Here is a 16,929-nt window from a genome sequence, read left to right on the forward strand (position 1 = left end):
CTTTAGGCCTCTTTAAATATATTAATTAAATTATTAAATTGTGGTACTAAAAAGAGAGTAATGCTGAAAGCTAATTAATATTAAAAAAAAAAAAAAATTATTCTCGATTAATTAACAATTTGAATGTATCTTGGGAACTCTAACCTAAATTCATCACTACAATGAATTCAATTTTTAAAACTTATTTTATGAATTTGAATGTTTGAAAAGAAGAAAATAAATATGTTACTATGATCTATAAGAAAACAATTGTTATATTATGTTTAAATCAAATTATAGGTAAAAATTAAAGATATTAAAAATTTAAAACTTTTAAATAACGGTATTTATTGGAATTTTTTTAGGCTCATCACAAAGTTCATTTTCAATTAATACTTTGGAATTTGGATACAATAAAATTTAATTTCCTGTGTCTTCAACATTTATTGAGAAAATAAAATTGGCTTGGAACAAAATCAAAATTAACAAAACAATTGTGTTGTTTAAAACTATCGAAGTTAAAACATTTTAAAAATATTTAACTTCTCACACCGTGTTGTATAAAATGTAATGGATCAATCATGGGTCACTAAATCATGTAACACATCTAGCTTTTGATTCACAGAACATTAATTGATTTTAAATTTTGAACCTGACATTAATTTTTTATATTTTAACATTTCAATCCTAATTTTAATATATAGACTACCTATAACAGGGGTCAGGAGTAAGCAATCCACAGACCAAATCTGGTTTGTAAAGAGGAAATTAATAGACCAAAAAATATTTTTTCTAATGCTAGGTAGTTTTTACATAATTAATATTTAATTTATTATTTGGAGATGGATAGTGTTTATCTTTTATTGCTGTTTATAATAATAGTCATAATAACATAACAATTATTAAGTATAATATTTAAATATTTTCTAGCCCTTGAACATTTTTTTGCAAATTATCTAGTTATAGAATTTAATTGCCGACTCCTGACCTATAATCAATAGATACTCAATAACTTGCTCTAAAGGTACTAAACTAAATGAGGTATTTATAATATGAATATTTTGTATCCATACAATATTACAATATTATAATACCTTAAAACAGTTTTTGCATTTTCATGATGCTTTCCATAATAAACTGTACTACCATTACTTATTAAATGTCGTCTTTTATCTATTGTGTGGATTTCAACATATTTTGTTATTTGTCTATACGTTTTAATGTTTGACTATGTTCACTTAATGTTTTAATAATATTTAAACATTGTGTTTGTAGAAAACTGAATTATTGGATAATTGTTTGCCATACCATTGAATATTTAGAAAAAAAAATATTCATAAAATCACTTGGTTCCTTATTGAAAATAGAAAATTTAGATCATTAAGGTATGCAAAATAATAAATGATTATTCTATAATTTTACAGAATACTGTACAAACTCAAATGTTGATACATTTTGAATGATCATAGATTTTAATATTTTACCACAATTTAATTTTTTTTTTTAGTAATTTTTACATGCTTGTTAACTGTTATTAATTTTAGGTTATTATCAAAAGCTGAATTAATTATTTTCAAACTTCCAAAAAGCTGCACCTGTGATAATAAAAGTCATAAGATGATTGACAGTTGACTATAGAGTAATAGAGTGATTGTTTACAGGTTTAAATGTTTAATAACTATAATATTTTAATATTATATTATAAAAATTATAAGTACAAGTACAATATTATAGAATAAAAATGTAATTTAGGTACAATTAAATTAAGTATTAACATTTTACACGTTTTCATATAGGTACATATAATATTAATATACTATAACCTAGGTGTCATAATAAATTATACATTTATACTTAATATTATAACATTTAGATAAGTAGGTACACAAATACATTTTGAATCATTCACAATAAAATATATTATACTTATATGGCCGTTCTTGACGACAACTTGAGATACTGCACTGTGATGTAATTATGTAAATGGTGTCTATTGTCTTTTATTGAAGCTTTCAAAAGGAAAGATATTGTAAGTAATCATATATTTTAGTAAATTGTGTAGGTCAAACCAAACAAATAATTAGTTACGGGTTTTACTGCTATACTTCAAACACTCATTCTTTTATCCCTCTCCTTGCAAAAAATGTATTAATACCTTTATAACCACTGATTAAGATAAAATTTTAAGTTTATCTTAGTCTTAGTCCATACTTAACTGGATATTATGCGGCTAAGTATAAAGTGCCAACTTCCCTTCCAAAGGGCCACCATTATGATCAGTTGATGACCTGAGCATTACGCATATTTTATAAATACATACAACATAGGTAATCATAATATTATATAACCTCAGTTACCTATACTATGGTAATATATCGAATGGTAGAACATTCAAAACAATATATATATATATATACATGTATATTGTATAATTATACACCTATCATATTATTATATTATACATATTATTGTCCTACGACCCTACGAAATATTATATATAGTTGTCATGTATGTAAATGGTGGAAATCTGCTCACTTTTGGAGGGTGTGTTGCATCGCCACATTGTCATAAGCGTGTCTGATGACTGTGGTTTTGTTACCTGAAAATTAATTAAGTAAAATTATAAAGATATATGATGTAAAAATAAATTTTGCCATTATAATTGAGTTATTCCTGAGAGGCTGGGAATAAGATTGAAAAACATTGAGAAGATTTCTTCACTTGATTGTTTTCTTCTTATTATTATTATTGTATACCATTTATTTAATTAATAGCTTATTTTAATCAACTACACAAAACTGATTGTCTAAATTAAAAATTAAATTGAAAAAATTTTAAATTTTTAGAAAAATATTCTATTTTAATGCATACAATTAAAAACATGTACATATCAACATTTAAAAAAAGTAACTGAAAAATAAAAAAATTAATTTGAACATTTTTTTACAATTATGTTATGATATCATACTTATTTTCATTAGTAATTCCCACGCGCAATCTTGTATTATTTATCTAGGTAGATATATTAAATCAATTTAAATAAGGTTTTTTTTTCTTTAACCGGGTAAACGAAACTTTATACAATATATATTTTTAAATTTACAGTTGCAGACTGCAGTTATGTATAAATTGATATTTGATCACTTACTTTTATGTCCGTTTTCAATAGAAATGTTAGTCACTGGGTATGCTTGTTCTTTATGGAGACTCATGTCCAAACCTAAAAGAACATTACTTAATCAAATACACTTCTATACAACAAGAAATAATAATATATAATAATATAATATATGATCCGTTCGAAAAAATGTACATATCTATAGATATAATAGTATTCACGTCTCTACCTACCCATTTATTTAAGGCTTAATTAGAGAAGACGAAGGAGATAAATATTCCTAGACTAAAGCAGTATTTTACTTATACGCTAGGTACGCAGTATTTATAGTTTGAGATCATAAATTTACAGTTTTCTACTAAAAAAAATTATCTCCCAATCAAGGAAAGTTCCTAATTACGCCACTGCCACTCATTTATTACTTATATTAATACAGACAAAATATAATAAAATTATGATACCTATTATAAAATATTCATTTACCTATAATCTCTGTGTCTGTAGATACTCGGAGTAGATCAAACACTTTAAGAAACCCGAATAATATTGCACTGTTTACTACTGACCACACAATAATTGATCCGGCGCCAATAAGATTCGACTTCAATAGCTATAAAATGTAAATAAAATGATATTTTCCAAAATCCATCACATCATAACTATAACTTAATATATATAATTATAAAAATTTAAGCTTACTGGCATAGAATCTGGATTGTTCCAAAATCCTCCTTTCACAAAAAGCGGTGTAGCTATTACTCCCCATAATCCACCTCCAAAATGGACGGCAGTTGTTTCTAGTGGATCATCCACTGAATAAAACATAATAAAATAATTAAAATATATTACAACTAATGATAACTAATGTATTATTTATATAAAAATTACGAAAAATAATTAAAGCTTAATTCTTTGAATAAAATGTTTGTTGAACGAAAACAATGTCGAATTAAATGTATTTACAGGTAGTATACATGCAGTATATAATGTTACAACATTGCAACAAATATTTTATACCTTTTAAACGGGGAATAATCCATTGCAACACTAAGTAAATAATACAACCAATCATGCCGACCATTATTGCAGACAAATGTGTGTACTCGTTAACACCCCCACACACCGAAACCTGAGTAAAAAATATAATGCATAAATTATGAAAAATGATGTAGGTAAACATAATATATCCTTAAGCACAACTATAAGGTATTGAAGTAAAGATGTAAATCTATAATATTATTTTAATAGTATGCATACTATTCCATTTAAAACAGCGTTGATGGTCATTGCGAATGGCCACCTAGACTCGCCGACCAGACCAGCTTTAGCCAAAATCAGTATCACTACTGCTGCGCCGCTGCCACCAAAAATAGTGTTGGCTACGCTATTTGCCACTATGACTCCATCACCAGGTCTAGTAATGTGGCCCAGAGACGCACCGTTGAATGACAGGAATCCTGTTATAAGCAATAGGGTCCCCGTGGCCACTAGCTATATACAAATAAGTATTTATAAATGGTCAAATATTATAATATAGTACCTATATATTATTATATACAAATCAATAATTATATTTAAATAACAATAGTTTGATAAAATATTATAAATAATAACAAAAATAATCTAAGAATTTGTATAAGTGCTGTAATTAAAGCATATTATTATTATATATTTATATTTCATAGTATAAACTCGTAACTGGTATAAAAACACTGCATAATGTAGCCGTACGCAGAGATGAACGGAACTTATGTGTATTGTATTGCCAACAATGCTGACCGAAATAATTTTAACATTTATTTATTTTACAAGGTACATTTTTTATTATGAAACAATAATTTTCTTGGTCAACTTGTGCATTTTTTTTTAAGTAGGTATAACCAGGATATTTTTGGTAGATAATATTCGTATAGCTATTATGATTAGGAAAATCTATAAACCTAAATGTATCTAATTTTTCTCACTAGAATGATATAACTAGGGCTCGGAAGTTGATGCATTTTGCATTTTTTTTGGAAATTTTTAGACCACAAATCTGTTTCATTAGCATGTGAATCTGAGTAACTAATTTTTATTTTGCATTTTTGGGTGTTTATTACTTTTCAAGTCATTTTTTGACATTTTTAGGTCATTTTCCCACATTTTAGTCATGTTTACTGATTTCACACTAGTTCACTTCTCATCGTTTCTTGTCGACCATTATGCCGATAACTTATAACATGAAAATTATCACAAACAAATATTTGTAATTTTTTTATTTCCTTATTTTAAGGACATTTTTGTTATTTTTATGTCATATTTTGAGTAATTCGAAGCTTTGATAAATTTATATAGAATTTTTTAGTAAAATAGAGTAAAATATTTAAAAAAAATATATTTTTATTAATTTAAAACTAATATTTGTAATTTTTTCGGTCATTTTTTAAGGACACTTTTTGCCATTTTTATGTCATATTTGCATTTTTTTTAGGTCATTTTTTATTGTTTTTAAGGTCATCAACTCCCGGGCCCTAGATATAACGTATGATGCGTGGTAGTTTTCAGGTAATAATAGATATTTAATATACAACTGACATAATCTTGTGGCTCACCGGCATTGAGTGTCCGTTGTATTCGTTCGGAGCTATGGTACTAAAACGTCCGTTCCGGGGGCCGATGAACAAGGCTGCGATGAACGAACAGGTGCCAGCTAGCAAGTGCACAGTCCCGGCGCCGGAAAAATCGGAATACCCGATTTTCATTAACCAACCGTCGGGTGACCAAGTCCAATGTGAGACTATGGGATACGTCACACCTAAAAACGGAAGACAGGTAAGTGATAAATTTAATATTTATTATGTATTATCATGGTATTTACATAGCAATATTTATTTATATAATTTCTTGTTTGGTAACTACCTACAGAAATTGTAATATGTCATGGCGGTACACGAGATAAGTTGAACTAAAAGGGTAGATGTCGTTGAGGGTGGCATAAAATAATTACATATTAGTATATTACATATTATTGTAATACGATAATATCAATAGTGACTTATACAGATATACTATAGACAACATGTACGTGGTATACATAATATATAATAGCATACACCTAACCACCCAGGTAAAAATGGTAGGAAGCATATAGATATAAATGGTATATAAAGACGTATTAAAGTATTTATGGTATTCATATCATGCAACATTTTATTTTTTATATTTTATAGTTTTAATTTATTTGGAAGATTTTTAAAAATATAAATTAAATAATAGGTAGTAAATTATATTATCATGTTTATTATTTATGTGGCAGAATAAATATAATTATAAAATCGGATCAATGTATATGGGAAGATAAGTCCACTAAAATTTTTTCTTTCTTATTTAAAACTTTTTTTCGAGTGGGGGAGAACAGTGTCTACAAGCTCAACTCCCTCGGATTACTGTCTATGTGTCTGAGATTCCGGAGGACTCAATCTAGACTTGGGTGCACGCTGCACCCATTATTTGTGTATATTCTCGTATATATACTTACCCGATATGATAACGCTGTAGAATATGTAGGCAATGAAATTGCATCTTTCGGCCACAGCCCCCGATATGATGGTTGCTGCGGTCGCAGCGAACACGTATTGGAAGAACCACACACCTGTTTGGCTCGATGGCATATCGACTCCCGCAAAGTACTCCTTACCGTAATATCCGCAACCACCACCACCATACGCCAACCCATATCCGACCAGCCAATACGATATGGCACAGAGGACTATAATATATTATAAAATATTAAAATATTACAATATTATTATGATTTTTGAAGCCTTTTCTAAATGTCAACATATATGAGAGTAACTGTTTCGACTTTTCTATTATTCAAATAATCTAAATTTATTGATATTTTAATTGTTCAGTTCATGTAAAAGTCTAGGCGTGTGGTTTTTGCAGTTTTTTGGTTGTTTTAGTCAAAATGTTTGGAGGTTATTTTCGAAATATGAGGCTTATATTTTAGTTTATAACAGTGGCAGTATGTACCTTTATACTATATTCATATATGTAAAAAATAGGTGAATAGGTGATATGTGATAGGAATTAAAATATAAGCATATAGGTTTGCAATTATTAGATTAAATTTTTTTTTATACCTAAATGGAAAATTATTAATTTTTATAATTTCAAAAAAATACGATTTAATTATTTCGACTTTTATTAATTCGTGTATACCGTAATTGATGGCTGTAATTTGTACTAACAATCACATTAATGGCGTAATTTAAAAATTATATATATATTTTAATTATTGGCACTTTTATAATAGGTACATTACTGCTTTCAATTTTTACTCGATAGTTGATAATAATTGTCAAACTAGGAAAAATGTATTTAAAAAGTAAAAAAAAAAAATACAAAATTCAAAATAAGAAAAATTTATTATCAGATAGCTTTAAAATTTTAAAACATTATCGTTTCTTTCATTTTATTTTTGACAAGCCAAAGAAAGCGTTTTATACAAAAAAAAAAAATGATGTAAATGCACAACTTGTACCCCTTCAAATGGCATACATACGTAAATTCGTTAATCGATTATATTTCTTAAAAATCAAAATCTTAAAATCTGTTAGTAGTGGTAATAATACCTACAATAAAACTGTATCATACATTTTTTATACAATTAATTAATATCATCATTTATTCTAACATTCGTAAAAATGTGTGCTAAAGGCATACTAAATATTTGAAATTCGCAAAATGCGTAGTATGGGGCCCGCAGCTACCGGCTGCTGCAACACCGTTCCTATTATGGTTTAACTACCCATTTAAAGAAATTCGTCATCCTGTATAAGTACGCATAAATGTTCAATGATTATTATAATATACTATGTCATATGTGGTCGTTAATTGTAGTTATTAACAAAATGTGTATATTTTAAGTATTACTAAAATATAAAATACATTCTATAATAGGTATACTCAATACTCACATAAATCCAATATATTTTTCATCAAAATGTTTGTCACGTTTTTGGGCTGCACACATCCAGCTTCTAAACATGCAAATCCGACTTGCATCACTATAAAATATAAATATAATATTATTTTTATGAATGTAATACTATGGTTTATGAGTTAATTAGAATGGTTTCTATTATAATAGATTTTTAGATGTTAGTAAAAAAACTTATATAATTAATTACATTTGAATTATTCGAAATTATTGTTTTAATTAAAATGTCTTAGTGATCATTTGAATATGTTAGAAAAACATGGTTTTCAATTGAAATAATAATAATATTAATAATGACGAACAAGACAAAAAATATTTGAATACAATTTACATAAATTAGAAAAAAAATAATGATTTAAAATAATTGCCCATTTGCCTAATAAACATACTAAAATATTTGTTGAACCCTATTATTTGTATATTATTACTTTATTGTATAATTAAAATAAAATCACAAACCAATAACAAATGTATAGGAGTTGAAGGCTATAATTTTGCTTTCATAAAATACCTAGACGTAGGTACTCGTAATTCGCATAATCTGGATTTGAACATTTTTGAAAAAGGAAAACATTAGTCTCATTTAGTAGAAACTAATTTGCTTACAATAATATTATAGATACATATTAATAGTAATCAAGTAAAATAAGTTTCATACATATTTCTGTACAATTTTATCTCTTAGATAGGCATGTACATTTAATATTGACATAATTAATTAATTATTTCTCCAAAATTTTTTATTGATCATAATATTGATATAAGTATTAAATACATAAAAATCGTAGTATAAACATAATATATAATATTATCTTGCAATCATTTCAAATAATTACAATAATCTTGTTTACGTGCCAACTTTCACTTGCTGAAATAATAGTAATCTTCTTATCAATTCGTTTGTATACATAATATAATTTATACGAGAATCGTTGTACTCGAGAAGAACAGATCATTTATTAAAAACATGTTCAATCATTTCATACCATGATATAAACATATTAGTAATAATATGATAACACGATAACATAATATTCTATATACGTTCTTCTTTATTGAATTTGCCGATTTCAATAACGGCTTACTTCAAATAAAATGTATTTTGTACTATACCGACCACCGAAGTGCCGGAATATACACATAAAATACATAATATAATCATAGTATATAAGTAAGTGCTGCAAACGATGCACATTACAAGTGATAACGTTTCAGATACGTTGACCCTAATTATTTTTTTTATCAAATTTAACCGATATTATTACACGTTTTACTTATACTTGTGTATCTATTATAAATATTATTTATTGATATTATGTACTTGTACAATGTTGTAAAATGTATTCAGTTATCGAATTTTAACTAAAATAAATACAAGATCAGCATGTGCAAGCAATAATAAATTAATCATTTACTCGTAATTGCTAATACACAAATCAGAAATTAGTATGCAACGTAAGGTGTTAGGTGAGATATTTACTATGATGTTTATACATACCTATAAATAATGTACTGAAAAATAGTAATATTATATTTTTATCATCTATCTATAAATATATTAATTGTATATGATGGGATTTGAATATAACCAGAAACTTGTGTTTTTATTTCAATACTCACAACACCAGTACCAATGAACTATAATTGAAGTTTAAAGTTTATCGAGAAGTCGAATTCCCTGTATGATTATGCAATCTTAATCATTTTGTTTTCAATTGTAACTCAATTATCTAATATGCCTTATCTAGATATCTTTAAGTTTTAAATTATTTAACATTAATTTATAATTTTTTTACAATGATTTAGTATGTTAGTAGTCTAACACAACACTTTTTTGTTGTATATAATATTATATACATATAAGCACATATTATTATGTTATTCAATTGCAATACTATAAACTTTATAAAGCCAAAAGATATCATAATCTCGCATAGATAATTATATACGGATATTTGTTTTTACGTAATTATTGTCACAAAAATCGTAATTTTAACAGTAAAAATATAATTGATGAAATTAAATGAATTTAAATACACGAATTTATTTTTAACTCAATATTTCAATAAATACACAGAATATTAATTATTCGTTATTGAAAAATTTAATTCAATGTAGGTATATTTCCGAATATATTTTTAATGTTTAACTAATCTTAGGTTTACATAGAATGATTAAACTATAAATTATTATATTATTTTTTTTTATTTTGCAGGTTTTGAGTTTATTTTAAAATATAATATAAATAATATACATAATTTGTCTGAAAAATAGCGAAATATTGTAAAATATAGGTATTCCAAATATTACCATATATTGTTGATATTATAAATGTTTTATCATATGAATTTACTATGAGATATTATTCAGTAGGTAATTCACACAGCTCGTCTGTGACTAATATGTTTTCTGTGATTATTAAGGAACTAATTTATTATTAATTATTTTAAAGAAATTATATTAATTGTTCAGTAAATATGGTAAAATTCGACTGACACGTGGAATCACATTATGTGTTTCAAAATGGGTCAATATATTCGGTCGGGGTCGCCTAGCTGCAAAATGTTCCAATCACCAACTGCCCACGGGACCCATGGCCAGAGATAATATAGCTTTAAGGTGTGTACGCAAATAATAATTGATCGTAAAAAAAATTTAATATCAGTAAATACAATAAACATATATCATACATTTTTTCGAATGTATAACATTACCTCTATCAAAAATAAGATAATAAAAACTTAATAATCAGTAAATATTTATAAATTAAATTTAAAAGATGTCGATAAGAAAGCATCTTTATTTCATAATTTTGCAAATCCTAGGAATTGGGTTTTTTTTTAATGATTTTAATTTTATGCTTCCTTGCATATAGTAATTAAATTGTACATTAGATGTACAACTGATTTTTTTTTTTTTTTTAACAAAATGAGAAGACCACACAATAATACCTGAATGCTTACTAATTTATTTCAGAAAAACAAATACTTCAATATGGTTTCATTGAAACTAAATTACTTAATTAGGATATTGTTTAACGTGATAATTCGTTGTTAAATAATATTTAACGAACAGCTTCTCTCAATTAATACATTTTTAAAATGGACTTACTATTTTTTAGTATGGAAAGATTGTATATTACAAAATAAAAATTTGAATTGTTAATATATCTAAGATTGTACACGATGAAAATAATATAAATAATAGCTATGATAGAAATGGATGTGTGTATAGCGTAATACTCTAATCAGACTAGTCGTCTAATCAATATTTTAATTTTTATAAAAATACAAACAATTTTATTAGAATTCATTAATTATCGTTATTATTTTGGTGTTGGTGATTAATTATGGTTTTTAAAATACAACTAGGTACGAAAAATGAATATAATTATTATTGAAAATTATGTATATTATATTATATAGGTGTATAATATTATATATCTAGCTACTCATGCTTACTGCAGGCTATACTTCGAAACATCGTCTATTGTACTATGATAATCGATAGACAAATGTGGTGATACATTAATAAAATGTTTTACATTTTTTCCTTGTTGAATAAATTATAGAGTTTTAAATATCTATTGCACGTAGAAAACCCCTTTATGAATAAGGAAATTTAGAATCAACTACAAAACAATTGAACATGCGTGTATTAAAAAATTCACATCAATACTAAGCTTGTACATAATATGTATATTTTACACGTTCAATGCAACATTAAAGATCGCAGTGAATTGGTCGCCAGGATATTTGATTGTCGAACGTACATTTTTAGTTTTTTTAGTTATTTTATTATATTAATTATATAATTAGATAATACACATATTATTTCCGAGGTTTATGTTTATATTTTTAGAATATTCAAATACTCTTATTTATTTATTTTATAATAATGGACAGTTAATCCAATTCACAATGTGATTAACACTTAATAGATATAATATTGTATTTTATTATAGGTTAAAATATAAATTTATCCGTTGGAAATATCCTGTGGACGAAAAATTCTGTTGAAAGGTTTTGAATAGCGCTTTGAATCTAGTCTGAACGTATGTCATCCAATTATATGGAAATGTATAGATTCGTTTAAAAAGAAGAAAATCCTTATACGGTTAAATACTATATGGGTTTTAAATTTTAAATTTCCACTTTAAATTCAAATTATATTTTTCAATTTAATTAACTGATATTATTATCATATTTTATGTGTAATTATTAAAAATTAACAATGTGGTGTGAAATTTTTATTTTATTTTAAATTTTTATTTAACTACCTACAAAAATTTTAATATTAATATTAGGATATTGTAAATTGAATTAACTATCCCTTATTTAAAAATAAATACATAAGAATATTTTAATATTCTTAAATTAATAAAGGTACATAAAATTCGGAAATGTATGTATTAATTATATAATCAGTATAATAAAATACCTAAAAAACCCAAAAATCTTCATTCTACGATCAATTATCTTAGCGACCAATTCATCGGATAGCCCGGATAGCCATCATAAAATACCTATTTTTACTTCTTAAATACAACAATAACCCAAAAAGAGCGAATAACGCTTTAATTTGGATTAAAATTTTATTTTTATTTTTACATCCCTACAGAAATGTTCAAAGTTCTAACTCGTAAGTTTCGTAAAAATAGTGTAGTATACAACAACAACAAAGAGCACAAAAATAATATTTTTTATTATTAACATATATTCTCATTTTGAATAATGTTTTCTCATTTACATTGGCTTTATTACTTTGTAATATTAAAATATTATGTTATTTCGTGATATCGGAGATAAAAGTATACTACTCAGATGAGTCAATCGTATAAAATGACGCTGGCGATCAACGACGTAAATACCCAGTCGTATTTATTTGAATACATATAATTAAATTACCTATAAATGAATCACATAAAGTGATTGTATTTTTTAAATTTATCTTTTAAAAAATAAGCAATATATATTGCATATTATATTACCTATCTTGTTCGAATTTTATATCAAAATTTACTCATGCAGCTACATGCTCTTTTATGTTTTATCTTTAGATATGAAATACCGCGGAAATAATTTCTGAGTACCTAGTACCTACCTATGTTATTGTTACACATATTTTTACTTCATCGTTGCTGTCATAAAACAATTGACTTAAATTAACAATCGTTAGTTTTTAGTGCGTTTTACCTGTTATGTTTATGATAATATATGTTTACTATGTACGTACGTAGCGATATAACAGTACCTATTTAAGTGGCTAAGTACTAAGTAGGCAGGTATAGTCGGTATAGAAACACTGTCACTATTATAAGTAGTTTTACATAATACGTAAAAAAAAATATATTATATTGTACCTATGACGTATGTATAGAATATTATAATATAATAATGACAATCGTGACGATTTTTCGTATAGTGAACGATTGGATTCTTAACATTTAATATTTATATAATTATTAATTTTTATAGAAAATAAGATTATTAATGCTTTTGGGTAAGTCGTGACCGATGCCTTATTTAGTCACTATTGTTCTTGTTAAAATGTTCTGGTATACTTAGACATTAATATTATTATCTATTTCTACAGTACAGTTATAAGTCTTTGTAATTAATGGAATGGTTAATGAATATCAGAATATCTCATGTTATTATAAAAAAACTAGGTAAAAAGAAGCATTTTTAGTAAATATATTTCAAAATAAAATACTTAAAAATCTTTGATGATCGAAATTGTAGAAACTTCGCATCTAAGAAAATCTGACAAAAGACAATAATAAATTATCAAATTCACTTAATCCTTATTATATTTGGATTATTATATGCAATGCTTGAAATTACTAATGAGTAATGAGTATATTATAATATATTAATTTATTTGAAGGGACCAAAGCCCTGCTCTATAATTTTTCAAAAATTTTATTATTGTTCATAAATAAAATAAATAATAGGTATAAGACTTATTAAAAAAAATTAGAAGTACCTAACTGGAGAGAGGCTGGGGCTAATTGTATAATATTTGGGACGGTTTAATCTCTAAGCCTGACCATTAGTTCGCAAATGGATTAATAAGTTTTATACAGTATAATATCCTAAACAACTTAAAGTAGGTACCTAATATAATTCGCTTAAACATACGAATCATGTTCAGTATACAACTGTGTTGGGCATCACAAAATAAAATTGCTTTTACTATGTTTATATCATGATCACGTGATCACGCGTCGATTGTATTGATTTAAAACGGAATTTACTGTTCCAATAAATTGTATTGAATAAATAATTAGTTGATGTATTGTTACTTGTAAACTTGTATTATCTGATAGTTTTTGTTAGCGATGTTGAACTAGAATAAAATATTTTTTATTGCATATGTATGCTATATACGTACCTAAAACATTTAATTAAAGTTACCTACTGTATTTAATATTATGTTTTGTCGGAGTCCACACGCGTTGTGGACAACCTACAGATTTGCATATATTAATGATGTGTAAAATTTGTTATCATGATGAAATTGCTAAAAAATTAGATTGAGCTAGATAATAAGATAATGTATGTGTAACAAAATATATGTATAGTGTATACATAAATTGAGTATTGTTTATACTTAATAAAATAGGCATGCACCGCTACAGCAATTGCGATAAGTGCATTATAATGTATATACTATAAGTTCAAGTTTTTTCTAATATTTTTGTAAAAAGTGTGGATCAGTGTAGGTGCAATCACGTATCAATGCAAATAACAGAATAAATTACAAAACAATTTAATTTTTGCACACTTTCACCAGTTTAGGCTAGCATTTCAATTGCTCGTTATACATACTATTTATTATATTTTATAGATCGAATTACAGCTTAGATTTTGCATAGGATTCTTATTTCATTACAAAGGCTAAGCGTTTATATCATAAATTAAAAACGTAAAACATAAACTAATAGGTACCATACAGAATATTGTAATTATTAATAAATAATAGGTAGCTATATTATGTATATCTGCAATATAATGCGTCAACTCACTTGCAATTTTGAATCGTTTTTCGTAGTATTTTAATTTTGTGCATAATCCTATTACTTACCGAGTTAAATTTTACCGTAGTATATTTTAAACATAATATGTATCGTCTTACAGGAATAACGATAAAATATTTAAAAAGAAGAATCCATCCTTGAAAATTTTATTAATATTATGTTCGTTATGCAAAATGCTACAAAAACCGTTCCAAGTACAAAATCGCTTTAAAATTACACAGGGTCGTTTGTATTACTTATTTTATATATTCATGTGCCATGGTCCATGATAACTACTTATAATTTATTATATGACCACTATTTTCGTGTAATGTAATATTTTAATGTCCCTCCATAATGTGTAGGTATACATACTATTTTTATAAATATATATACCTATATTATACAATTGAACGTACGTTTGTACATGGGACTTATAAACTTGAAAACTATACACTGAACTAATTGGCATCAAATTGTACTCAAATACTCCTTGAAAAACATTGGGAGTGTTCGTAACTTCGTTTTTCAAGTCCTATATGTTACAACAGAATTTATCAAACATGAATTTCGTTTTTGCTCACGAAAATCGAATGTATTCTCGCTTGTATAAATATAGGATTGCCATTGGTTAGAATAAAAAGACTATTATTGTACATTATACCTATACAAAAATTAATGTACCTATGGTACGCAAAAACTATTTAACTGATTTTGTATTAAAACAGTATAAAAAGTAGTTTGAACCACGTTCAAAAATATACTAAGTGCCAAGTGATATATAAAATCCACCACCAGCAGTTTACCCATTTATAGGTCGAATTATACTGATGCCAATTTACCTGTTAATTGCCAATTGGGTCTCACTAAAACCGATACACATCCTAGTTAGTAGTAGTGCTAATTTTATATTATGTTCAGTTCATATGAATGTATTTTTAGTTATTATAATGTTTTAAGAACTATATTTTTTATGCATTTGAGACTCATCTATACTATACACTCGATCAAATTTTTTACTAACTATAATTTTTATTGAATAAATACTAATTTTGGATTTTAAAATTTAAAACACCCTTAGCATATTACATTACACTTTAATACATTAAAGATAGCTTATAAATATTCCATAAACTGTTATCAACAGAGTATCTTGAAATATTTAAAAAAAAAAAGAAAAGATATTCGTAAAATCTATTCACACTGTAAGTTTTTCTAACGACGATTAAACGATTAAAATTAATAGATCAGAGAAATATTAATGTGTATAAATTAATTGTAATCGTTATGTTTTTAATATTTATTATACTTAAAATTAATAAAAAAAAAAATACAAATAATATAGATAACTCGATAAACAGTTCAAAGAATTTTTTTTTTTATGAATATTATAATTATGAGAATAATGTAGTTATAATTATATAATTTAATAAGTTTATGTATGTACTCACAGGATACAATTATTCCATTGATAACTAAAAACAAATCATCTATGTTGAGTTTTAATTCTTCCAAGTCCAATTGAGTGGTCATTATATTGTTTATTATAGCTGGCGCACTAATATTTATAGCCATTTTACAATGAAAATTTAAACAAAATGTACAATTTTAAAATAAATCAAAAGTTGAAGGGAAAATCGTTTAAAACTTAAAAATAATTGATTTAATTATTATATTGTATTTGTTGTCAGATGGTATAAAAACTGTGAAGGCAGGAAATAGTAGTTAGAAGAACATTATATTAAAATGTGCTACAAAAAAATAATGCTAATACCAGAAGAAAATTTTTGAAAACTAATCTAGTGTAGTTCCAGATTGAGCAGAAAC

General features: G+C 25.6%; 1 protein-coding gene across 1 annotated transcript; it reads right to left on the reverse strand.

Moving 5' to 3' along the window:
- Positions 1–1,641: 1,641 nt before the first annotated feature.
- Positions 1,642–16,823, reverse strand: LOC114121306 (putative ammonium transporter 1). The gene is made up of 10 exons (XM_027983571.2): positions 16,554–16,823; positions 8,059–8,148; positions 6,615–6,845; positions 5,689–5,891; positions 4,355–4,588; positions 4,115–4,226; positions 3,797–3,909; positions 3,581–3,707; positions 3,128–3,199; positions 1,642–2,578 (listed from the first exon to the last, which is right to left on the reverse strand). The coding sequence occupies exons 1-10, from the start codon at positions 16,675–16,677 to the stop codon at positions 2,511–2,513; spliced, it is 1,374 nt and encodes a 457-aa protein (XP_027839372.2). The 5' UTR covers positions 16,678–16,823; the 3' UTR covers positions 1,642–2,510.
- Positions 16,824–16,929: the final 106 nt, after the last annotated feature.

This window comes from Aphis gossypii, chromosome 1 (genome assembly GCF_020184175.1).
Source record: "Aphis gossypii isolate Hap1 chromosome 1, ASM2018417v2, whole genome shotgun sequence".
NCBI classification, from domain to species: Eukaryota; Metazoa; Arthropoda; class Insecta; order Hemiptera; family Aphididae; genus Aphis; species Aphis gossypii.

Coding starts and splice junctions, on each gene's coding strand:
- LOC114121306 (XM_027983571.2), bottom strand. CDS start 16,677: ATGGCTATAAATATTAGTGCGCCAGCTATAATAAACAATATAATGACC. Junction 4,227..4,354: donor ACGCTGTTTTAAATGGAATA/GTATGCATACTA, acceptor TTTTTTACTCAG/GTTTCGGTGTGTGGGGGTGT. Junction 3,200..3,580: donor TACAGACACAGAGATTATAG/GTAAATGAATAT, acceptor ATGTTCTTTTAG/GTTTGGACATGAGTCTCCAT.